We start from the raw sequence: 27282 nt of genomic DNA, 5'->3' as shown, positions 1-27282 counted from the left end.
ACCACCATGCCGCCCAACAGACAACGTGATTATAACATTTTTAACAGTTTTAACATGAAGTCAGTTTTGTTGATGTTATAACTCTTCATTGATGGAAACTTGAGTGCAGAACTGTTCATGACAACCGCAGTCCTAAAGTTAGCAAGTCAACTGTTTTAGTAGATGCTCTTATCCAGAGTGACCTACAACATACCCAGAGCAGCCTGGAGAGCAGTTGGGGGTTGGGTGCCTTGCTCAAGGACACTTCGGCCATTCCTGCTGCTCAAGGGACTCAAACCAGCAACCTCTTGGTCCCAAAGTTGCTTCTCTGTCCATTAGGCCAAGGCATTAAAAAGTCTTGGCTTGCTTTTTGAAGTATTCTTGAGGTCATTTTCTATCTGCACTGTGAAGCACCATCCAGTGAGTTTTGAATCATTTGGCTGAGTTTGAGCAGATAATATCGCCCTGTCCACTTCATAATTCATCCTACTGCTTTTGTCACATCATCAATAAACACAAGGGAATCACAAGCAGTTCCTTCCCTTCTCTATACTCTTCTCTCCCTATCGTTCTGGAACGTGTTGATCTTTTTCTCATTTGTCCATAGGATGTTGTTTCAAAACGATGCAGGTTATTTTCGTTGTTTAATCTGGTCTTCCTGTTTTTCAGGCTTACATCTTGTGATGAACCCTCTTTATTTACTCTGGTGAAATCTTCTTTTGATTGTTGGCTTTGACCCAGATACACCTGCCTCCTGGAGGGTGTCCTTGATCTGTTCAACGGTTTTGAAAGTGTTTTTCTTCGCCAGGGAAAGAATCCTTCATCCTTCTGTCATCCATCACAGGTGTTGTCTGTGGACTTCAGGGCCTTTCGGTGTTCCTGAGCTCACCAGCGTGTTTTGTTCTTCTTAGGAATAGACTGAATTGGTGATTTGGCCCCACCTAATGTTTTGCCTATCTCTCTGATTATTGATTATTTTGCTTTTTCATAAGCATAACAATGGCTTCATTAGCAGTGGCAGGTCTTTGGACTTCATATTGCGAGTTAACAGCAACAGATTTGAAATGCAAATTAAATCAATGAGAGGCAGGGACCACATATAAAAAGTGCTGTAATTCCTGTACTGATCACCTGACTGGGATGTTATTACCTTTGAATTAAAGCTGAAGGTCTGTACTTTGAGGTCATTCTTTCATTTCAGCTCCAGTATACTGCACTAAACAGGGGTGGGTTTCCCGAAAGTCTCTTCAGGCCAAGAGTGTCTTTAAAGGTGTCTCATCTCATCTCATTATCTCTAGCCGCTTTATCCTGTTCTACAGGGTCGCAGGCAAGCTGGAGCCTATCCCAGCTGAGTACGGGCGAGAAGCGGGGTACACCCTGGACAAGTCACCAGGTCATCACAGGGCCGACACATACACAGACAACCATTCACACCCACATTCACACCTACGGTCAATTTAGAGACACCAGTTAACCTAACCTGCATGTCTTTGGACTGTGGGGGAAACCGGAGCACCCGGAGGAAACCCACGCGGACACGGGGAGAACATGCAAACTCCACACAGAAAGGCCCTCGCCGGCCACGGGGCTCGAACCCGGACCTTCTTGCTGTGAGGCGACAGCGCTAACCACTACACCACTGTGCCGCCCCTTTAAAGGTGCCATTGCATTGTTTTTTTTTTCATTAATTGTGCGGTGGTCTCTAGTATGAATGAATGCCCTGTGAGCCGGTTTTGGTGAAAAAAATGCTGTGGTGCTCCTGTTTCAGGCTGTTCTAGTTTGGTGGAGGAGTGGGTGGGGAGAGAACGACAGGATTTCAGCTCTTACTCATGAATATTCATGACATGTAAACATATCGCTTCTGATTGGCTAACAGCACTGTGACGCTCCCTCCAGTGGGTTATGGGCGAGGCCATGACTACTAATTTTCAAAGTGACGCAAGTTCGTAGGGCTTTTTCTGATTTGCTCGTTTTTCCATCTATTTTCTTTCATAGGCTAATACAGGGAATGGGGTTAGAAGAATATTTTCACGTGCAGCATGCATATGCAACTCGGAGTGACCTATGGTATTTCAAAAACAGCAAGTATTAAACGGTTTGTCATGGAATGACACCTTTAACTGCCTCCTAAGATCCATCGTCAAGCTAACATGGTTTTCCTGAACAGCATCGTAGCCAAAGTAGTCCTTTATTTTGCTCTGAATTTATGAGAGACCCGGACCACTCGTTCAAAACAAAGAGCAACTCGCTCACAGCCGAAGACACAGACTGCGCATACGCCTCCGAGGGACTCTCACCGTCAACGGGGGAAACTGGTGTTGAATGAATCTGCTGCCGGTGTTCAGTTATTTTTCTTGTACATTGCAAGTACATCGAGTTAATTATTAAATAAATATACGCAAAACATGATGAACATATTTCAGTATGTAATGGAATTACATATGGATATTGTAATATCACGTTGATATCGCCATATTTTTAATAAAATTTAACTCCATTAGGCAAGTAATTATAGAATTTAATGTCATAAATGAGACACATTTCTACACCTATAACAGTGTGTGTGCATGCGTGCGAGAGAGAGAGAGACAGGTTTTGATTTGTCTCTACCTAAGGAAGTACAGTGGTGCTTGAAAGTTTGTGAACCCTTTAGAATTTTCTATATTTCTGCATAAATAAACATCATCAGATTTTCACACAAGTCCTAAAAGTAGATGAAGGGAACCCAGTTAAACAAATGAGACAAAAATATTATACTTGGTCATTTATTTATTGAGGAAAATGATCCAATATTACATATCTGTGAATGGCAAAAGTATGTGAACCTTTGCTTTCAGTATCTGGTGTGACCCCCTTGTGCAGCAATAACTGCAACTAAACGTTTCCGGTAACTGTTGATCAGTCCTGCACACCGGCTTGGAGGAATTTTAGCCCATTCCTCCGTACAGAACAGCTTCAACTCTGGGATGTTGGTGGGTTTCCTCATATGAACTGCTCGCTTCAGGTCCTTCCACAACATTTCGATTGGATTAAGGCCAGGACTTTGACTTGGCCATTCCAAAACATTATTCTTCTTTAACCATTCTTTGGTAGAACGACTTGTGTGCTTAGGGTCGTTGTCTTGCTGCATGACCCACCTTCTCTTGAGATTCAGTTCATGGACAGATATCCTGACATTTTTCTTTAGAATTCGATGGTATAATTCAGAATTCATTGTTCCATCAATGATGGCAAGCCGTCCTGGGCCAGATGCAGCAAAACAGGCCCAAACCATGATACTACCACCACCATGTTTCACAGATGGGACAAGGTTCTTATGCTGGAATGCAGTGTTTTCCTTTCTCCAAACATAACGCTTCTCACTTAAACCAAAATGTTCTATTTTGGTCTCATTCGTCCACAAAACATTTTTCCAACAGCCTTCTGGCTTGTCCACGTGATCTTTAGCAAACTGCAGACGAGCAGCAATGTTCTTTTTGGAGAGCAGTGGCTTTCTCCTTGCAACCCTGCCATGCACACCATTGTTGTTCAGTGTTCTCCTGACTCAATGGTGTAATGGACTCATGAGCATTAGCCAATGTGAGAGAGGCTTTCAGTTGCTTAGAAGTTACCCTGGGGTCCTTTGTGACCTGGCCGACTATTACACGCCTTGCTCTTGGAGTGATCTTTCAGTGTTTCTCACAGACCAGGTAGCAATTTGTGGTGCTCCACTGTGCCGATGAGGGAATCGTGCGCGGTGGTGTCGTGGCGGTCAGTGGAGTCGGTCATTGGGGTGTATGCAAAGTGTTTACAGCGGGCGGTGTTCAAACACACAGTATTTTTCTTCAGAGTCACCTGCTGGGACTATTTTAAAGCTACAAGAAGCATTTGAGATTATTCAGTTCAATCTAAATTCTTTTAAGTTCTTTAAGAGAAGACAGCTAAAACAATTTTTTTTTTTTTTTTTTAAAGATATTTTTTTGGGCTTTTTGCACCTTTATTGGATAGGACAGTGTAGAGACAGGAAATGAGCGGGAGAGAGAGACGGGAAGGGATCGGGAAATGACCTCGGGCCGGAATCGAACCCGGGTCGCCCGCATTCATGGTATGGCGCCTTAACCACCTGAGCCACGACGCCCCCAGCTAAAACAATTTTTACCAGAACCCTGCCTGGTTTCATTCCTCGACCCAACTTTACATTACAGGGCTGGCCATTAGTTTGCTGGGCTTGATGTTGGTGGAAAACATCTCTTTTAAATTTATGAAAATTACTCACCAAAATTGAAGTTAAACTTTAGTTTTTTGCCTTTTTGGTGGCAATCTTTCAATCATTCTTTAGTTGACATTCAAGGAATAAATTGCAAAAAACAAGCTGGAGGTTTTTATTTTAAATATTGAACTCAACACTTACCTCAACCAATACTAAAATGAAATAAATAGTATAATGTAACAAAATAATAATAAAGTAAAATTTCATAATTAGATGTAAGAAACCACTTAAGGTAACACCAAGGCAACTAACAATAATGAAAAAGCATTACCCTAATTGGTGCAAAGCCTGCATGCCCTATCAGAACATTTAATTCTGCGTGGCTTCCTGAAAAAAAACTCAAGTGCCCTATCGTAAGGGAAGTCATTGGGTTCGGGACCATTTATGGAGGTTCGTAAGCAGGCTGCCAGGTGTTCCCCTTGGAGCCTATTCCTGAGGTCTGTTTTAATCTATGGATAAAGTACATTTTCTTTATCAAAGCACTAAATTTCCATTACATCAAAAAAATAAAGGAATACTGAATTTCTATGTGTTTACCCTATTCATAGCTGAGAAATCCAGTGCAGTGATGGTTTAGCTACTTCGCCAATAAAGCTAATAAAGATGTTTCTTAAAATATTCAGATTTTATGCTTCAGATAGCATCAACTAGGCATCCCTGCGAGTATAACATTTTATTTAGGCTAGTGGGAAATCCTTATTTATTGTGAATGTCAAGCCATTATTAATCAACTTGCATGAATGCTGAAGCGGGATAAACGGGATAATGCAATAAGGCCGGTTCCTCGCGTCAAGCTGCTACTGTATGCATCAAAATTGGTTTATAGCCTGACTCAGGGATGTCTGTTTCCTGTAAGCCAAGAAGGCTATGATAAAGCTCATCACGAGCACGACGTAGGCTACCTTTTAAAATAAGGGGTTGGAAGGCGAATCGGGAAGGCTGTGTTATTCAGGGATGAGAATGAAAAATATTAAAGTCTGAAAAAAGCCAGGGGTTTTGGGGCTGCAGGCACCCAGTGGGGCCCAGGGGGCGGGAGCTAATGATTTTTGGCTTTTTTTTTATACCCCAAAACCATTAATTTTATCAGCAAAAAGTTGCAATTTATTTGGAAATAAATTCCCCTTCTTGGTGGACTACCAGGTGAAAATGATTAATATGGTACAAGAGACTTGTTTTTAATTCACATTTGATGATTTCAAAAAATCAGTGCACCTTTTAATATAAACGAGCTCTACAGTATTATATTTCTGCATTTTTGCTATTCATGTCTTTGAATACTCTAATCCAGGGGTCACCAAACTACGGCCCGCGGGCCAACTCCGGCCCGCCACCCCCCTTTGACCGGCCCCCCAGCCCCCCACCACTTGAACCAGCCCTATGAGACAATCCCCAAAAGTGGTCATGGCCTATTTTTTTTTTTAATTGCTTTTTGGCAAATAACATGTCTGCATCTTGTATTTTGTTGATTTTATCAATTAAAATTGATATTTAGTTATAAAATGAGCTATTCATATTTTCCGAATTTTCATCATATGCTCACGATCAAGCAGTGACCGGCAGCGCACGCGCAGAGAACTGTCAGTGTTCAGGACAGCAAAATGGCTAGCGGTCAGCAAAAAGTCGACAGAGAGTGCAGAATTTTTAAAGAACAGTGGACCACTGATTATTTTTTCGTTCAGTGTAAGGACCGTGCAGTTTGTCTTGTATGTAAAGAAAGTGTTGGTTTTCAAAGAATATAATCTGCGTCGTCACTACGAAACCCGCCACAAAGAGTATGCTAGTTTGCGAGGGCAAACAAGAGAAGACAGGATTCGGAGGATGAAATGCGGACTGGCTGCACAACAGAATGTATTCCTTCGCCAAACCCAGATCAACCAGGCTGCTGTCCGAGCTAGCTATAAGGTAGCTCATCTACTAGCTACCCATGGAAAGCCGTTTACCGATGGGGACTTTGTTAAAGTACGCATGCTTGCTGTGGCCGAGGCGGTGTGTCCCGACAAGAAGGATGCACTCAACGCGGTGAGTCTCTCCGCACCTACTATGACCAGGCGAACCGAAGATTTGGGGGACAACGTGTATGACCAGCTGAATGAGAAAGCGTCAGAATTCAAGTTTTTTGCTTTGGCCATGGATGAGAGCAATGACGTGCAGGACACAGCACAACTGCTGTGATCTATTGCTCATATTATAATTTCACTGTTTTTTTAAGTGTATTTATTTTATAGGCCTATTTATTTGACCTTTATTAAGTGCTGCACACAATTATTATTAATAATATCAACAGGCCTACCTACAATTTATAATTTTTCACTCACCTTTGCCAGTGTCAATCACCTCAACTAGGCAGATGGTTCTTACCTTGACAGCTTTGATGTTATTTTTATTAGAAAATAAATAAATGGAATATCTGTGGTATTTCAAATTAAAACAAAGTGTAAAGGCTCGAGTACTACTTTTGCAAACCACTAGTAAAGATAAACAAATATGTGCCAGGAATCAAATGTTGATACAGTAGTGGGGATATAGTAGTGTGGATATAGTAGTGTGGATATAGTAGTGGGGATACAGTAGTGGGGATATAGTAGCGGGGATATAGTGGTGGGGATATAGTAGTGGGGATACAGTAGTGGGGATATAGTAGCGGGGATATAGTGGTGGGGATATAGTAGCGGGGATATAGTGGTGGGGATATAGTGGTGGTAGGGCTGAACGATTTTAAGAAAAAATTGAATTGCAATTTTTCTGGCAGATATTGCGATTTCGATTTCAACCACGATTTTTTTTTCTTTAAATCAAGTTTCAGTGCAAATTAATTAATACAATGAATTCCATAAAGCTAATGCAAGAATGAAAACTGAGGTCAACAGATTTCAAATGTAGGCCTGTTTATTAACATTGAGTGCCTGAGGAACAAGTTATAATAACTTAAAATAATAAAAAGAGAACCATCTTTCTTAAGTAAACTTTTACTTCTTTTACTTTTCCCATCTACAACATATCAGACATAAAAAAAGGTTGATCAATGGCTCAGCAGCATCAAAATATTGCACTTTTGTAAAAGAATGTACATAAGCATTATAAATTATAACTAGAACCAACAATTCCCCTGTGGGAAATAAGAGTGATGCAGTGGCTGTAGCAGTTGCTATTGCAGGGCCCTCCCTCCTGTGTGTGTGAGAGAGAGAGAGCAGCCCCTCCCCCACCCACGCGCTCAGACACAGAGACAGAGAAAGCGCACTTTTTCCTCACAGCGCTCCCTCCAAACAACGGGGATTTACACGAAAACGGAAGGAGATATTCACAAAATTCTTTCACACTGAGTGCCACAAGGCTTTCCTGAACGTAATTTTTTTGTCTGTAGTGTAAAAAATGAGGACAATTTATTGACGAAACAAAACATGGGTCAGTTTAGGAGCACTGAGAAAAACCGCGGCTTTGACGATCCCAAAATCGTGTTGTCTGAGATCGCGATTTTCGGTCGAAAACGATAGATCGTTCAGCCCTAAGTGGTGGGGATATAGTAGCGGGGATATAGTAGTGGGGATGGCTGTGCCAGGCTAGTAATCTCTACTACACAATGAGGCCTGCTGGTGGTCATATTTGTCTGGGTCATACAATTCTATGTTATATAGCTGACCCAACCCCGGCCCCCCCATCACAGTCAGGAACAACAATGTGGCCCCCAGAGAAAAAAAGTTTGGTGACCCCTGCTCTAATCCTTTAAAATGAAGTACGAACCAGAAAAAAGTTCTATCATATAATTCTCTTAAGCTTTCTTCTGTTGTTATCATGGTAGCAGGAGGTCTTGCATATTAAGCAGGCAGCATTCAACATCACTCATCACTTCCCTTTCAACTGTTGTGTGTACTAACTAGGTTTTATCTGGACAGGATGTTGTGTAATGTAATACAGATACCATATGGTCAATTTGAAGATCAAGATGGTGATTTTGAATTAAAGAACAGGCATGTACAATGGGCATTATATATTGGAATTTTTTTTTAAATCAAAAACTATAAGTTCATCTCAGCCTAAAGTTTGGGCAGACGCGAGCCCGCGCGGCACATGCCAGCAATTCCGTCCCCCTATGAAATGGGCAATAAGTAGGAGAGTTATACACGGTATCATACCTAAAATTTTATCAGAAATATAGATATGATACTATGATTCTCCCCAACATGCTACATTAGATAAGCTAACCCCATTTATAAAAGATACACACTTGTATATGACATGTAATTGATATATGTGATATATATGATGTATATTCATACATTGTTACTTTATGGAAATCTTCAGTAAGTTTGGTCTTTTCATGACAGCCTGTTGTAGAACTAAATATGATGCACATGAAATGACACTCCTCACCTCAACATGTCCTTTACAATCATTTAAGCCACCATGGGCAATGCTGAAATCACTGCTGCAAACAGTACATCGCGCGAAACTGTCATTATTATTGACCCTTATTAGACAGGGAGATTCTTTTGTGTAATCTGAGGTGAAGTGGGTTTTGTATTTTCGTTTTTTTGGGGCGCGCGCGCGCTCGCTCTGCCATGCCGATCCTGTAGGCTGCACTGACTCAACTGAAAGCTTCGGTCCTCGAGAAAAGAGAAGCCCGCCCACACTGAAAGCTGATTGGCTTATTTTGCTGAGTAACCCAATCAGGATGCTCTTTGTCTAGCATGCGCTTTCTCGCGCGCTCCCTAACGCACTCCGTCATATGCGCAAGGCAGACATTAATGTTTCGCGTGCACGTGCTTGCTCGCTTGCTCTAGATTCCGGGAGATGACACTTGGGATGTCTGCGTTATAAGGTGACCACAGATCGTTAACCATACATCCCCCCCGAGAATTTCTCAATGGGTTTACATCAATCTCAAAAACGATCATTTTGGTCTGAAAAAGTCGGAAATCTGCCGATCGGCAGAAAATTCTCATCCCTGGTTATTTTTAATTAGCACGCCTCTCCGTCTGTCTCTGTGTGCACGCGCGCGCAAACGAGAAGAAAGAGCACTATGAATGAACAGAACGATAGGCAACGAAATTTTTTTTTTTCAAAATCACGAGTCTGATTGCGTGGCGATAGGAATCCATTGTGTGGCGCTGCGCCACACAATGGTCTATGTATGGGAAACCCTGTCTTTGTTGGTCGACCACTCCTGGGGAGGGTAACAGTGGTTTTGAATTTCCTCCATTTGTACACAATCTGTCTGACTGTGGATTGGTGGAGTCCAAACTCTTTAGAGATGGTTTTTTAGCCTTTTCCAGCCTGATGAGCATCAACAGCGCTTTTTCTGAGGTCCTCAGAAATCTCCTTTGTTCGTGCCATGATACACTTCCACAAACATGTGTTGTGAAGATCAGACTTTGATAGATCCCTGTTCTTTAAATAAAACAGGGTGCCCACTCACACCTGATTGTCATCCCATTGATTGAAAACACCTGACTCTAATTTCACCTTCAAATTAACTGCTAATCCTAGAGGTTCACATACTTTTGCCACTCGCAGATATGTAATATTGGATCATTTTCCTCAATAAATAAATGACCAAGTATAATATCTTTGTCTCATTTGTTTAACTGGGTTCTCTTTATCTACTTTTAGGACTTGTGTGAAAGTCTGATGTTTTAGGTCATATTTATGCAGAAATATAGAAAATTCTAAAGGGTTCACAAACTTTCAAGCACCACTGTAGATATAAGAGGTCAATTCAACCTCAGGTAGAGACAGATCAAAATATCTCTCTCTCTCTCGCTCTGTCTCTCGTGCACATAAAAGAGAGAACATTGCTAACTTGGCATTGTGGATAACAGCTGAAATAATCCTGACTGCATGATCGGGGGTAACAGTGAAATGCACAGGCATGGGGAAAGCATTTACTTAATTATTTAGTTTGTTTGCTCGTTCTTTCATGTGAGCGTTTATTGACTTAATTAAAAAACACGCTTGGAATAAAAAAATATTGCCCAAAAATGTAAAATAGTTTCAATTATTAATTACCACATTATATATGTAATGCTTAATGACGATACAATATGTTAACATATTTAAAAAAAAATTTTTTTGGTAAAAAATGAACGCCATGTGACCTCATCGACTGGATTTAGCAACTACTCATGCCTATATCGGGGACGCGCACTGCAAAGATGCTCTTCGTCCTGTTGCTCTTCAGACTCCTTCTTTACGAGTGAGTTCAGGAAAACCACGGACAGAGACAACTTCCGAGAGTCTCTCAACTCGCTCTTTAGCCCTAAAGGGCAACGTTATCTGGAAACCTACCCCAGTTCATCGAACAATAAGTGCCAATGTGTGAATACTTACAGACCTGATCGTATGTTTGGTATCGAATGTAAAAATGCTACATTAAAATTGTTTTACTGCTTTTGAATTCATTGAATTGTCAAACCTGTCAAATGTTTGTTGCCGCTCTATACCACTAAAAAAAAAAAAAAAAACTCGGTTACTGTCCTTTTAAATGTATTCTTTATAGCTGCTTTCTTTGCTCATTCCAACACACCATTGTGTAAGACAACAGGATTAGGCTGTTAGAAAAGATTAATAGATTGTATACTGTGTGTGTGTTGTGTGCACGTGTGGAGTTGACCTAGGTCTTATCTCCGTGTATACTGCCCTGAGGGACACGGGGACACACACACGCGCGCGCGCACACACACAATCATGTGACTGGTTGCTGCAGCTGCTCTGGTGTCATTGGCGTGTACACATATGCATACATTTTTGTTTGCGCGCGCGCGTGTGTGTGTGTGTGTGTCTGAGAGAGAGAGAAAGAAGTTGCAGATGAATTGGAATGCAATTCAGAATGTAATTCATTTGATCCGAGAAGACAAATCAGAAGAAGGCGAAGCACACCAGTAGAGTTCAGTTGCTGTCGATCTTTGTGCACTTTCCTTTAAATGGGTCGGGTGTATTAATGCTTTGTTTGTTGTTGCTGTCTGAACCAATAGTGGTTGCTATTGCTGTGCTGCTATGTTGGTGGTTACCAGCCACTTGCCGTGCGGAGAGATTTGCAATGCTGTGAGAAGGATATAGAGAGAGGAAGAGAATCAGATCCAGGTGCACTTCTGATGCTTTTTAGTCGTGAGTAAGTGTTGAAGCTGCAGGTAAACCACACTCCAGTCATTACTGACTGACAAGGCATCAGGAGTATTTATCCAGCATGAGCCAATATCCAGCACAGCCCAAAACTTTCACCATGCATTACGCATCCATATCTAACCCGCATGCCAGGCCACAGAGGTAGCTGGGACCGCGATTGCGTTTGAGTGTGTGTCCTGAGCCATGTGGTTCCATCGGAAGAAGAAACTCCCACGTACTAGGGCGCAAGCCTACATGTGAGTATGAAGGAGAAAGGGAGAGAAACAACGACTCGTGATAGAATGAGACGATTTTAATAAAATATTCATCATCTGTTAAATTGTCACAGTTAAAGCTTAAGGAAACTCAGTTACATCAGATCATATCGGATTGTTGTGGATGTTTAATATGTTGATTATAGCTTTTTCATGATGGTGATATAATTACATTCTGATTCTAATTTAAGCTAATAATTTTATGAGGGCAACTATAATTAAATCATGATTAGAATATAAAGGAGCGTAAAATGTTTTGCACGGAGCGGAACAAGATGCTTGTTCTCTAACCTTGTTAGATATTATAGGAAGAGAGTCAGCACTGTAATTGTTTCCAGGGCAGGTGTCACAAAATATTCATTGGAAGGATGGTGATCATTTTGTTCCGTAGAAAGAAATTGCACTCCTTCTAAAACCTTTCGAAAACAGACGTTTAAATAAAACTATATGATGTTCCTGTTTGTTTTAGCTCGTTATATCAGTTATTGATTGTCCCATGCTTCGTGAGATTTTTTTTTTACATTTTCATGAAGGGTGCCAATAATTATGGAGGGCATTTTTATATTTAAAAAAATGAACAGGCTAAACGGGGTTAAAGGTTCTGACTGCAAATTTTAATTCTGGGCAAAATGTTCTATTTCTATCGCTGTTGGAGTTTCGAGATGTTTCGCTGCTGCACACACCGTGCAATATCCTGTGTGTAAATGTTTTACCGAGATAAAAACGTGTCCCGCATTTTACGATTCCGGAGATCGCCGAAGCAAGTGAGCGGCAATTTCACATGACCACAGTGGTGTGTGTTTGACCTACTTTTAACCAAAACAAGTCGGTGTGGGCAAACATGGCGGACTCCGCTTTCCCATCAGCTAAAAGCCAGCAGAAAAGAAAAGGAAAGGCTGCCGAGTGAGTGCAACTGTAAGATAGAGCAAGATTAGATGATGTAATTTTTCTGGACAGATAACTAAATCATTCTAGCTAGCGTTTAGCTATCTTAGCCTTAGAATGCATGGACTCGACACTACGGTAGCAAGTATGGAGTTATGCACAAAATGTTTTGCTCTTACAGAGAAAGAAACGATAACACAAAAGCAGTAACAGAGAAAAGATCTTTTGTTTCACAGATCTATTCGCGAATGTCAACCACAAATTACAGACCTGCGACTCAAAACTCTCTGAGGTCGATGCAGAGTAACAGTGTTTTCCGCGCGTCGCCATCTTGGTGTGACGCAGTTCCATATTTATGCTAATTACGAACTTAAAGCGCCTCGCGTTCAGCTGTTTCCGTAGGACCATACTGCCTATCTCAAGAGGTAGGAAAACGATCCCAAAAAGGAGAAAAGCAACCCTCAGCACATCAAAATGATCACATCTCATACTCATGATATTGTTTTTGCAAGACAGGAAAATGCCATTCGCAATGAAAAAAAGAAAATATTTCAGATGACTTTGCAGTCAGCACCTTTAGATATAATAAAGAGCATTTCTGTGTAAGCAGTGGTCTGCACCTCCACTGCAAAAAATAATCTTAGATTTGGTTTGTGATAATAGTAATTATTTTTTTCGCGGTCCGGTTTCCATCAAATCCTGTGCTCTGATTGGCTGGCGAGCAGGTCCGTATTCTACGATATAGACCCCAGTTACGGACCCCGGTTATGGACCTCTGGCGACTCGCTCGTTCACAACAACAGCAAACATAGTAGCATGTTTTGTCAACATTTATCTTTTTTTTTTAAAATAAGATTTATTTATAAGATTTTTATCAAAAATCTTATAATTTTTGCCAGCATTTCTCAGGAAAATAGCTTTAATTTTACAGCATGGAGAGCGATAACGACAGTGTTCAAAGTGAAAGCGAGTTTTACTACCCTGAGGAAGAAGAAATAAAAGAAAACATTTCAGGAGAAAGCTAAAAACCTGTAACTGTTGCTAACGCCGAGCAAAAACATGGCTGAATCCTGAATGACTCCTATTTGTATAAATAGGGGACGACATAGGTGGCAAAATGTAGTTTTTTTCCTGCCATGGAAGTGCACTTGTATACTGAGGAGGAAGCCATTTGCATTACAGCCATGAACGAGGATTCAAAATGGCGGCTCGGCTCGGTTTTCCCTTTCAGGTGCTCTCGTTTTCTGTTAGAATTTGGTAAAGAAAAAAATAAATATATTATTTACCAGCTTAAGGTCGGTCCGTATGGTGAAATACCGTGACCTCGGCCTTGAATACTGACCTCGACCCAGAGGGCCTCGCTCAGTACTTTCAAGACCTCGGTCACGGTATTTCACGATACGGACCTCCCAGCTGGTAAATAACTTATATTTATTTTTTTCGTGGCCCAGTTTCCATCAAATCCTGCAGTCTGATTGGCTGGCGAACAGGTCCGTATCCTACGATACGGACCCCGGTTATGGACCCCAGTTACGGACCTCTGGTGACTCGCTTGTTCACAACAACAACAAACATAGTAGCAATTTTTGTCAACATTTTTTTTTGCATTTCTCAGGAGAATAGCATTAATTTTACAGCATGGATAGCGATAATGACAGTGTTCACAGCGAAAGTGAGTTTTACTATCCTGAGGAAGAAGAAATAAAAGAAAACATTTCAGGAGAAAGCTAAAAACCTCTAACTGTTGCTGACACCAAGTAAAAACATGGCTGAATCCTGAATGACTCAATTTTGTATAAATAGGGGACTACATAGGTGGCAAAATGTAGGTTTTTTTTTTTTTCCTGCCATGGAAGTGCACTTGTATAGTGAGGAGGGAGCCATTTGCATTACAGCCGTGAATGAGGATTCAAAATGGCGGCTCGGCTCGGTTTTCCCTTTTGGGCGCTTTCGTTTTCTGTTAGAATTTGGTAAAGAAAAAAATAAATATATTATTTACCAGCTTAAGGTTGGTCCGTATGGTGAAATACCGTGACCTCGGCCTTGAATACTGACCTCGGCCCAGAGGGCCTCGGTCACGGAATTTCACAATACGGACCTCCCAGCTGATAAATAACCTTCAATAAATGTAACTATATTCAAGATATTTTCAGGTGTAAAGATGTCTTTTTTTTTTTTTTGTAGTGTTTCTCCACCCCATGGATTAGCCTCATGGTTGTGAGTGCCAAGTCAATAAACATTCATGGAGAATTCAGGGCTGTGTTCCAAAAAGCATACTGTGCACTACAATTGTGTACTATTTAATATGGTATTGTGCAGTTTGGGATGCGTTCCCAGTAATTGCGACTCTGAGGATGTAATTACCTGCTGCCGTTTCCTCAGAATTACAGAAGTGTTATGAGAACAAAACCTTGAACGAGCACTCAAAGACACTCACAGTTGCTTGATTCTGGACATGGCTGTCCCTGTGGAAGCCGACTTTTTTCATGCCTGAAGTTGGGATTGGATGCTTTTTATATCTGAGCTTGCATATGACGTACTCGTACAAATTTCCTGCCAGTACTGACCTGACACTGCTCTGACTGAATTACTATTACAGGATTGTCAAAGAGACTCACAGCAGCTTAGAAACATCTTCTTGTAGAGTGTTGTGTCCGCTGATTTATACACTCTCGGCCGTATTCAGAGTGGAGTTAGCTGGCGTAGTGAGGATTGAGTATTAAACTGTGCACATCGATATTCAGCATACAAAATTTTAAAAAAGGGAAATAGAGTGTGCTGGATCAAGTGTGTTTTTTTTTTTTTTTAATGAATAGCCGAATAATGAGGATGGAAGCTGTGTAGTTCAGTTAAACCAAATTTGCAGTAATTAATTTGATAATTACAACTAAAACTATCCATCCATCCATTATCTGTAGCCGCTTATCCTGTGCAGGATCGCAGGCAAGCTGGAGCCTATCCCAGCTGACTATGAGCGAGAGGCGGGGTACACCCTGGACAAGTCGCCAGGTCATCACAGGGCTGACAGCAACTAAAACTATTCATGCAATAATATATTGTCAAGACTCTTATTAGATGTTTATTTCAATGCATGCCGTGTTCTTGTTCAAATTAAACACATATGTAACCCGTCTCTGAATACAAGGAACGTTCCCTGTTTAAATACTAACGTCAAAGATTCTAAATATGGATATAGATTTAAATCATTGAAAGGTACAATAATTAACAATTATTTGGCAAAGGTGAAGTGAATATCGGTGATTATTATACATACAGGCCTCTTTTTCCATGGAATAAAAACATTTATTTTTTCGTGGTGCGGTTTCCATCAAATCCTGCGCTCTGATAGGCTGGCGAGCTGGTCCGTATCCTACGATACGGACCCCAGTTACGGACCCCGGTTACAGACCTCTGGCGACTCGCTCGTTCACAACAACAAACACAATAGAATTTTTCGTCAACATTTATCTTTTTTTATAAGATTCATTTATAAGATTATCAAAAATCTTGTAAATTTTTGCCAGCATTTCTCAGGAGAATAGCATTAATTTTACAGCATGGATAGCGATAACGACAGTGTTCACAGCGAAAGCGAGTTTTACTACCCTGAGGAAGAAGAAATAAAAGAAAACATTTCAGGAGAAAGCTAAAAACCTCTCACTTGCTAACGCCGAGCAAAAACATGGCTGAATCCTGAATGACTCCTATTTGTATAAATAGGGAACTACATAGGCGGCAGTTTTTTTTTTCCTGCCATGGAAGTGCACTTGTATACCGAGGAGGAAGCCATTTGCATTACAGCTGTGAATGAGGATTCAAAATGGAGGCTCGGCTCGGTTTTCCCTTTCGGGCGCTCTCGTTTTCTGTTAGAATTTGGTAAAGAAAAAAATAAATATATTATTTACCAGCTTAAGGTCGGTCCGTATGGTGAAATACCGTGACCTCGGCCTTGAATACTGACCTCGGCCCAGAGGGCCTCGCTCAGTACTTTCAAGACCTCAGTCACGGTATTTCATGATATGGACCACCCAGCTGGTAAATAATATATATTCTATTCCCTTCTAGCGGGCTTATTAATGGCATGCAGTATTGTTATCGTATCGCTTATCCTCCATGTATTACGCCATTCTCCCCAATGGAGAATGAGCATGCAATATTGTTACAATCTTGCACGTTGTCAAGACAACACGACGTCACACATTGGAGCTCATGCGAATATCCAGTGACAAGACATTTCTGCTGCGCATGCGCACAATCATTACTTTGTCCGCCAGGAAAGAGAGAAGACGAGGCTAATCCAGTGCTCGGTTGAAGCACTAAATAAATAAACTGAAAACTGAAACTAAAGACGTGCTGAACACCCAAAACTTCATTAGATATTCTTCACGCATCTTTACAAGAGAAAAACATACCAACGGTCATCGAAAAACTAGAAAAGAGACACTTCTGTGCTCACGAGTGACTGTGACAGTTTGTAAACAAACATGGCCGTGAGGTTTGCTTTATTAAAATGGACAATTTTGGCTGCCAGGTCGCTCCGTTGTGTGTAGCTGTTGATGTTGATTTTAAAAGTAATTAAGTAAATTACACAGAGAAGTGAATAAATCTGAGTGAAAAATGCTGTGGCGAGTGTGCGTGGAAGAAGAGTCTTGGGACAGAAATCTTAGTTTCTCGGTCGTTAGCCTGTGCTACTGACGAACGCTACAGCGTCTGGAAGGTGAATTCAGTGCCACGCTGATGTACGCGACAGCGGCTGTAGGCTCGTCTTAGTATCATGCTAGCTGAATGGAATATATCTGATATACCACTCAAAGCCAGCCAGTATCTCATCTCATCTCATCTCATTATCTCTAGCCGCTTTATCCTGTTCTACAGGGTCGCAGGCAAGCTGGAGCCTATCCCAGCTGACTACGGGCGAAAGGCGGGGTACACCCTGGACAAGTCGCCAGGTCATCACAGGGCTGACACATAGACACAGACAACCATTCACACTCACATTCACACCTACAGTCAATTTAGAGTCACCAGTTAACCTAACCTGCATGTCTTTGGACTGTGGGGGAAACCGGAGCACCCGGAGGAAACCCACGCGGACACGGGGAGAACATGCAAACTCCGCACAGAAAGGCCCTCGCCGGCCACGGGGCTCGAACCCAGGACCTTCTTGCTGTGAGGCAACAGCGCTAACCACTACACCACCGTGCCACCGGTGATTATTTCAAAAAATAAAATAAGTCGCATTAAAAAAAAAATCATTTATTTCCTCATGGCGTGCACAGACTTGTGTCATTTATCTACACCGAGTCACATAAAATACTTTGTTTTGAAATCAATAAAATAAATCACAATTCCACCTTAATTTGAATAGCTTTAGACCGAACTTCGTACCATCTTTAGTGATTTTAGGAACAGCATTGCCTTTCGTAATTTGTAATTCTTCCTCACTTACGGTGACCAAGCGATTGACCGCCATTTTGCCGAGCTGCTGGAGGTGATTATCGAGAAATACTCCGAATTTCTCGACCAATCAGCGCACGCGATTTTTTTATAATCACCTCTGTATTTATTTATTTATTTAAAGATATTTTTTTGGGCTTTTTGCACCTTTATTGGATAGGACAGTGTAGAGACAGGAAATGAGCGGGAGAGAGAGAGACGGGGAGGGATCGGGAAATGACCTCGGGCCGGAATCGAACCCAGGTCCCCGGATTTATGGTATGGCGCCTTATCCACCTGAGCCACGACGCCCCCATCACCTCTGTATTTATACTAAAATTACGTTAAAACCGAACGTTAAAACCAGGTGCACGTTGTTTCTGTATGTGTACACGATATGTATGTGTAATGTGATGTGGTGATTGTGAGCGTATGTGGTTTGGGTGTGTTTATGTCGGTGACTTGTAATGAAAGTGGGAGATGCTGAAGAGGACCAGTGTACAGTAATGAACCATTCATGCACTGTTTTAGCGAATCCAGAGAGCAGAGTGGGTGCAGGTAGAGTGGAACGGCTCTTCACACTGTCTTTGTACTCTGTCCAGTATTTCTCTCGCTCTCCTCTCTCCTACTCACACTTTCTCTGACTCATCGCCGAGTGACTCAGAGATGCAAAGCTGTCGCTACCCATGGTGCCTGACTTCTCTCACATGACAGAGTGGCACACATGGTGCTCTGTTTTTTTTTTTTCCTGCCTTCTTCTCTCCTCTATGTCTCAGTTTCTCTCTCGCTCTCCACCATGTCCCCCTCATCTTCTCTGGTTCCTCTGGATTTTCTTCTGCCAGATGGCTGAGCTCTGGGTGTTTGTGGGGCTAATGTTGTGTTAGCATGTTAATATGGCTGTTTACACACTGCGTATCGTCAATGGTCTTGTTTTGATCTTGTTTGTTGGCAACATGGTGACATATTGGACACATGTAATCATTCTATTTCTGTTTTCATATCTTGATTTGATTAAGCTTTATTATAAATGTTGTTTATATGCCTTTCTCACTCTCTCTCTCTGTCTCTCTCTCTCTCTTTATATATATATATGTATGTATAGTGTGGAAGGGGATCCTCACTGTGGGGACACAGGCAGTTTCTCAGACAGCTCCTGCAGTCAGGGCCCGTACCTGGGCATTTCAGACCGATACGGGAAGGCTACAGCAGAACCTCTGGGTTCCCAGGGACCTCCTGTGGCCCCTCCAAATCCTGCAAGCCTGGCCTGGGCCCAGCGCACACGCCTCCAGCCTGCCAGCCTGGCTCTGCGTAAGCAGGAAGAGGAGGAGAACAAACGCTGCAAAGCACTCTCGGACAGCTATGAGCTCTCCACAGACCTCCAGGATAAGAAGGTGTTTGTGTGTTCAGAAAGAACAGTTTTATGTTCATGAGCCATCTTTTAGTGCCTATTTGATTCAGAGTGGATTTTAATTTCATGCAGTTTTAATTTGATACTACTTAATGCACTCAATTTATTAACTGTGTTTATTTAGTACGTTATATTAAAGAAGTTATTATCAAAGTGTTTATTTATGTGTGTTTAAGGATGAATCAGTGAATATTATATAATAGATATTTTTGATTATTCAAAGAAGTCCTAAAATCTAAATAGTAAATCAGGCCATTTTTATCCCCCACTGGCCTAAAGGCCCGAAGGGGGATTATGTCACAGCGATTTCCGTCTGTCCGTCCGTACCAGGAAGGGGGCTCGCCTTCTGAAATCAACCCCTCTCACAATTTTTGGAGGAATTTCACGAAACTTGGCAGGATTCTTTGTTATATGTCGGTAGTACGCATATTGTGATTTTGTTCAATTCGGTCACATTTTACCAGAGTTACAGCCCTTGATTAACAAGCTTGTACTTTCACAGTTTCATGAAGGTGTGCTCGCCTTCCGACATCAACTCCTCTCACAATTTGTGGACGAATTTCTCGAAGCTTGGCAAAAAGCCTTGTTATATGACGGTAATGCGCATATTGCGATCTAATTTCGTTTGTGAAAATTTTACCAGAGTTTTGACCCTTGATTATTAACAAACTTGTACTTTGGCAATTTCATCAAGGTGTGCTTGCTTTCTGAAATCAACTTCCCTCAATTTTTATTATCCTCTGCTGGCCGAAAGGCCCGAAGGGGGATTGTATCATGGCGACGTCCGTCCGTCTGTCCATCCCAGGAAGGGGGCTCACCTTCTGAAATCAGCTCCTCTCAAAATTTTTGTCAGAATTTCACGAAACTTGACAGGATTCTTTGTTTTATGTCGCTAATACGCATGTTGTAATTTCATTCAATTCAGTTGCATTTTACCAGAGTTATGGCAAAGTTGACAGCGGGGGATATTGTGCTTTCAGAGTGCTCTTGTTAATATCTTAATGCACCTGAGAGATGCACGAATACAAACAGAAAAATAAATTCTGTTTCTCAGTGCAGACATTGCCAATTTAATCTCACATTTTATAAGTTTTGGCCTTCAAATAATAATGCCTTGAAAACTCACAGTGTTGACCAGTTGTTGTTTTTTTGTCCATCCCTACACTGTCTCTATCTATCAGTCCTCATCAAAGAGCAAGGCATTCATAATGTGGTCCAAGCATATCATTTAGTCTTCCCACTCTAGACTTCTCTACTGTATTCCAGTAACACCCAGAATGCTCTGCTTTTCTAGAACGTTGAAAACTTATGAAGAGCCAGTCATTGGGTGGAATGTCAGTGCTCCCAGTTCTTTATACATGTTTTGGTCCTCAGTAATATGAGCATCAAATCTGATTATGAGAGAAACAAGGAATTATGGAAAAATCAATAGTTAGTGTTTACAGTTACATGGTGTGTTGTCTCATAATGTAAGAATTTAATTTTTTTGTAACTCATTGGTTAACAGGCGAAGCCTTCCTAGACATCTTTATGTGTAGTGAGGATATGAAATGTCATTTGGAAATAACCTTTCTAATAATCTTCTCTCTCTCTGTCTGCCAGGTGGAGATGTTGGAGAAGAAATATGGTGGTTCCTTACTGAGCAGACGAGCAGCACGCACCATCCAGACAGCTTTTCGGCAGTACCGCATGAATAAGAACTTCCAGCGGCTGCGTAGCTCCGCCTCAGAAAACCGCATGACGCGCCGTATTATCCTCTCTAATATGCGCATGCAGTACTCATTTGATGAGCGTCAGCCGCAGGTACCTTATTCCAGGCCGTTTATCATGCACCATGGACAGGAGCTTAACTTTAGTCTAACAGTAATTCCCCTGGTACTTAGAGAGAACCTAATCCAAAAGCATTCATCCAGAAATGGCATTTTGAGGTTACAGTTACAAATCTGTCCAGCCCCATAGATAATCCTGCAGAGGTCATGATACTGGCGTTAAATTATTCTTCGAAGGCCTTGGACTTACATTTCCAAGACAGGCCTGACCTATAGCAAGCATCCATAACCTTTTAACATCCACTGACTAGAGGTATAATAATACACATACTTCAAAACTTGATATGATATATTGTCAACACAGCAGAAATAGGTATTGCCTGAATATGTGCCTTAGGTTGGCATTTTTAATTGATTAAAACATTTCACAGTTATTCCATGCAATCGAGTCGTACATGAGCTGATAGCCAACGAGGCGCGTAGCACTGAGTCGGCTATAAGCCATGTAGGATGAGACTGAGTGGAATAACTGTTATTCTATCCACATTCACTGGATTTTGAGAAACGGAGCATTTTTATTTTTTGCAAATTCGATAAATAAAAACTTTTATACAAAACGTCCAACAAAATAATTTCCTCTTAGAATGTAAACAAACCGGTGAAATGACAGTAGCAATTTGTGAAAAATGCAATAATAATAATAATAATTCTGGGCGGCACGGTGGTGTAGTGGTTAGCGCTGTCGCCTCACAGCAAGAAGGTTTTGGGTTTGAGCCCTGTGGCTGACGAGGGCCTTTCTGTGCGGAGTTTGCATGTTCTCCCCGTGTCCGCGTGGGTTTCCTCCGGGTGCTCCGGTTTTCCCCACAGTCCAAAGACATGCAGGTTAGGTTAACTGGTGACTCTAAATTGACTGTAGGTGTGAATGTGAGTGTGAATGGTTGTCTGTGTCTATGTGTCAGCCCTGTGATGACCTGGCGACTTGTCCAGGGTGTACCCCGCCTTTCGCCCGTAGTCAGCTGGGATAGGCTCCAACTTGCCTGCGACCCTGTAGAAGGATAAAGCGGCTAGAGATAATGAGATGAGATAATTCTTGAAAAATAAAAAAAATGATACATTCTTCGTATCGAATACTTTTATTCCATATTTTGTTGCTTTTTTAAATATTTTTGTGGGTTTTGTTTTCAGGGAGAGTTTTTATTTCAGCCTCGGTTGGTTCAGCAACATGATGCGCCATTTTGTTTTTCTCTCCTCACGGTATATGAGCTGATAGCCTCGTAGTAGAGTAGCCAATCAGAGCGCGCTATTGCTCATCTCCAGTGAATGTGGATAGAATAATCAGCAATATAAACGTACAATAATTAAAAACGTAATAATGACAATGTTTGTATGATCTATCAGACTCTTAGCAGCATATAATGAAACAAAAGGGGGGTGTCTGATGGGACATGGGGCTTATCTCATTCTGCTGCTTGTGCTGTCGGAATCATGTAGCTCAGTGTGTGTCTTCATTCTGTTGTTAACGTTGTAACTTAGCAGGAAGCCAAAGTACTCCCAAATGCCAGACCTTAAAGATATGCGTGGAATCTTCCCGTTCCTGCTTGCTGCTGACAATAGCTGCTTTTTTGAACGATACGATATCGTATCAAACGGGGAGATTCTCTTGCTCAGTGTCTCCGTGACCGCTCTTCCTTCTCTACTTTCGAACCTCAGTTGAAGACTTATCTCTTCCATGAACATTTCTCTTACTTTCTTACGGCTTGGTCATCTTTTTTTTCTTCCCCTGAAAAGTAACCTTGGGATAGTGAAAGGCACTATAGAAAATTATTATTATTATTATTATTATTATTATTATTATTTAACAATTATTCGCTGAAGGCAAAGTGAATATCGGTGAATTATAGCTGAGACAAAGGCGAGGTTATTCACCGATATTCACTGAGCCTGAGGCGGATAATTGTTTTAGTATAAATACACCAGTGATTTTTTTTTATTAATGTATTTTAAAAAATTATTTATTTCAATTTTCAAAAGTGGTATGCAAAGGTAAAGCGCGCAGACTTGCGCTACTTATCTCCGCCGAGTCGCATAAAATACTTTGTTTTGAAATAGATAAAATAAATCACAGTTCCACCTTACCTTTGAATAGTTTTTAGACTAAACTTCATAGCGTCTTCAGTGCTTTTAGGAACAGTGTTTTCTTTCATAATTTCTAATTCTTCCTCACTTACAGTGACGAAACGATTGGCTGCCATTCTGCCAAGTTGCTGGAGGTGATTATCGAGAAATAATCAGAATCTCTCGACCAATCAGTGCGCGTGATTTCCCATAATCACCTCTGTATTTATACTAAATTACCTGATTGCCATCATTATTACAAATTGCCATCATTATAAATCACCTTATTGCCAGAGGTACAAAATAATGACACTCAATACATTGTTGTAAAAAATACAGTATTATTTATGCTGGGATGACAGGTGCAGCCTCAAACCCCGCAACAACAGCAGCAGCTCTACCCTCCTCGCCATCCCACGTCCCTGGCCATGGCCGGCCAGCAAAGTTCGGCTGACACAGAGCAGGAGACAGAATCACCTTCACACTGCCCTTCTGACCGGGAGGATTATTCACATGGAGATGATGCCTTTACCAAACAAGTGAGAACTCTGTGTGTGGCGTAGATTAAGCAGAATTTAAAATAAACACATTTAGGTTTTTGACAGTAGTATCTGATATGGAACAGGACTATGACAGGATTATTGTTGAAAAACATTGTATGGTGTAAGAGAAACATCTGACCAGTGGAAAATAAATGTTAAAAGAATCATTTTATCAATAAAAGAACGCTATAGATGGTACCAGTAACGTTTTTTTATTGGTATTATATGAGCAGATCTTGAGGGTAAAGCACAGTGGAATCTGGCTGTTTTCAAACCTTGTGGTATTTCATATGTGAAGCCCACTCAAAATAATGTCACTATTATAGAGCCGTGTTATAACAAGGGACACTATCCTGCTTAAATGTGTCATGAGGTGGTAGTGTTGACTTGTGCACTAGCTTTCTTAGGACTAGGCCAGAATTTTTTAAGTTGACCATACAGCTTAAGACTTGAATGCAAATTAGAAATCTGTAGATGTCAACGTCATAAGGAGGTAGTGGTAGCTCAGTGGTTAGGTCTTTGGACTACTGATCGGAAAGCCACTGAAATCCCAGCACTGCCAAGCTGACACTGCTGGACCCTCGAGCCTTAACCCTCAGCTGCTCAGTTCTGTAAATGGGATAAATTTAGGTCGCTCTGGGTAAGGGCATCTGCCAGATGCTGTAAACATAAATCTAAATAATGAGTCAGTGAACAAAGATCAAGTGCAGGTGATAATGATCAGAAGGAGACTGAGTCCATGGTGAAGTGGAGTTTTTGTGGGTTTGACCCCCAAAAAGGAAGAATTGATATGGCCACTGGAAAATTAATCTCATCTCATCTCATTATCTTTAGCCGCTTTATCCTGTTCTACAGGGTCGCAGGCAAGCTGGCGCCGATCCCAGCTGACTACGGGCGAAAGGCGGGGTACACCCTGGACAAGTCGCCAGGTCATCACAGGGCTGATACATAGACACAGACAACCATTCACACTCACACCTACGATCAATTTAGAGCCACCAGTTAACCTAACCTGCATGTCTTTGGACTGTGGGGGAAACCGGAGCACCCGGAGGAAACCCACGCGGACACGGGGAGAACATGCAAACTCCACACAGAAAGGCCCTCATCGGCCACGGGGCTCGAACCCGGACCTTCTTGCTGTGAGGCAACAGCGCTAACCACTACACCACCGTGCCACCCTTGGAAAATTAATTATTTAAAAAAAGGCCCAAGTAAAAACACAGGATAAATGTACAGAGTAAAATTGGAGTGCTGTTTCCTCTATCTTAAATGTTACATATGTGTACGTGTGTCTCAGGTGACATCACTGGCAGACTCCATGGATGACACTCTAACGTGTCAGTCTGGACGTGGCGACTCCCAGGAGGGTGATGGTGGAGGCGAAGGTGAAGATTTCAGTGAGTGTGTCTGGAGCAGCAAGGTCCCATCTCGGCGTGGAGTACCGACAAGTGAGCGAGAGCGGACAGCGGGGACACTCGGGGGTATGCATGAGGACAGCACAGCCACATCCTACAGTGACGTAACTCTCTACATGGAAGACGGTGTGCCTTCGTCTCCACTTTCCATGGAACGTGCACCCAGCAGCACTGACACTGAGTACTGGGGGTTAGGCGGCACAGGAGGAGGACGAGAGGACAGTCGTGATGCTGAAGGTGGAGGCAGCAGCAACAGTCGGCGGAGCACACCATGCACCGAGTGCCGTGATCACCGGCTGCGTGGTGCCCACCTTCCTGTTCTAACTATCGAGCCGCCCAGTGACAGTTCCGTGGACATGAGTGACCGCTCAGACCGAGGCTCCCTCAGCAGGCAGCTGCTGTATGAGCAGGAACCAGCAGGTGGAGGGGGAGGAGGTGGAGGTTCACCCCAGGGAACTCTCAAACACAACCCAGCCCAGGGCCAGACTCGCCCTATCGGTCGCCCTATTCCCTCCCCCCTCCCCACACACATACCACCACACCATGCAATCCTGCTGCACCAGCAGCACCACCCACACCTTCATCACCCGCTACAGCACCATCACCACCACCACCCACTGGCCCATCTTCACCACCCATACCCGGACACATCTGTCTCACCTACCCAACCCCCGCTGACGCCACTCTCCTCCACCTCATCAGCGCCGCTGCCCTCTACTGGCCTGGAGCCATCCGATGGCGACAACGACTCTCTTAACTCCACCACCAACTCCAATGAGACTATTAACTGCAGCTCAGGCTCATCCTCCCGGGACAGCTTGAGGGAACCGCTACCCGCACTCACCAAGCAGACCTACCAGAGAGAGAGCCGCCACAGCTGGGACTCCCCTGCATTTAACAACGACGTGGTGCAGAGAAGGCAGTACCGCATTGGTCTCAACCTTTTCAACAAGTAAGGGCCATGGCGCATGGGTGAAGTCATATCTGTATTCCAATCAGAGACATTGGTGTTATACAGTGGTGCTTGAAAGTTTGTGAACCCTTTAGAGTTTTCTGTATTTCTGCATAAATATGACCTAAAACATCATCAGATTTTCACACAAGTCCTAAAAGTAGATAAAGAGAACCCAGTTAAACAAATGAGACAAAAATGTTATACTTGGTCAATTATCTATTGAGGAAAATAATCCAATATTACATATCTGCGAGTGGCAAAAGTATACGAACCTCTAGGATTAGCAGTAAATTTGAAGGTGAAATTAGAGTCAGGTGTTTTCAATCAATGGGATGACAAGTCAGGTGTGAGTGGGCACCCTGTTTTATTTAAAGAACAGGGATCTATCAAAGTCTGATCTTCACAACACATGTTTGTGGAAGTGTATCATGGCACGAACAAAGGAGATTTCTGAGGACCTCAGAAAAAGCATTGTTGATGCTCATCAGGCTGGAAAAGGTTACAAAACCATCTCTAAAGAGTTTGGACTCCACCAATTCACAGTCAGACAGATTGTGTACAAATGGAGGAAATTCAAAACCATTGTTACCCTCCCCAGGAGTGGTCATCCAACAAAGATCACTCCAAGAGCAAGGCGTGTAATAGTCGGCGAGGTCACAAAGGACCCCAGGGTAACTTCTAAGCAACTGAAGGCCTCTCTCACATTGGCTAATGTTAATGTTCATGAGTCCACCATCAGGAGAACACTGAACAACAACGGTATGCATGGCAGGATTGCAAGGAGAAAACCACTGCTCTCCAAAAAGAACATTGCTGCTCGTCTGCAGTTTGCTAAAGATCACGTGGACAAGCCAGAAGGCTATTGGAAAAATGTTTTGTGGACGGATGAGACCAAAATAGAACTTTTTGATTTAAATGAGAAGTGTTATGTTTGGAGAAAGGAAAACGCTGCATTCCAGCATAAGAACCTTATCCCATCTGTGAAACATGGTGGTGGTAGTATCATGGTTTGGGCCTGTTTTGCTGCATCTGGGCCAGGACGGCTTGCCATCATTGATGGAACAATGAATTCTGAATTATACCAGCGAATTCTAAAGGAAAATGTCAGGACATCTGTCCATGAACTGAATCTCAAGAGAAGGTGGGTCATGCA

At 42.2% G+C, this 27282-nt stretch overlaps 1 protein-coding gene across 1 annotated transcript in view; it reads left to right on the top strand.

Moving 5' to 3' along the window:
- The window catches only part of LOC132893528 (IQ motif and SEC7 domain-containing protein 2), a 257929-nt gene that overhangs the window by 216914 nt on the left and 13733 nt on the right, over positions 1–27282 (top strand). The window contains exons 2-7 of the mRNA XM_060932722.1: positions 19025–19313; positions 20933–21133; positions 23577–23753; positions 25057–25162; positions 25226–25717; positions 25844–26126. Coding sequence (XP_060788705.1) covers positions 19025–19313; positions 20933–21133; positions 23577–23753; positions 25057–25162; positions 25226–25717; positions 25844–26126 — 1548 coding nt within the window. The remainder of the gene's footprint in view (positions 1–19024; positions 19314–20932; positions 21134–23576; positions 23754–25056; positions 25163–25225; positions 25718–25843; positions 26127–27282) is intronic.

Source organism: Neoarius graeffei, chromosome 10 (genome assembly GCF_027579695.1).
Source record: "Neoarius graeffei isolate fNeoGra1 chromosome 10, fNeoGra1.pri, whole genome shotgun sequence".
Taxonomy (NCBI): domain Eukaryota; kingdom Metazoa; phylum Chordata; class Actinopteri; order Siluriformes; family Ariidae; genus Neoarius; species Neoarius graeffei.
This window is presented reverse-complemented; position numbering and strand designations above follow the sequence as displayed.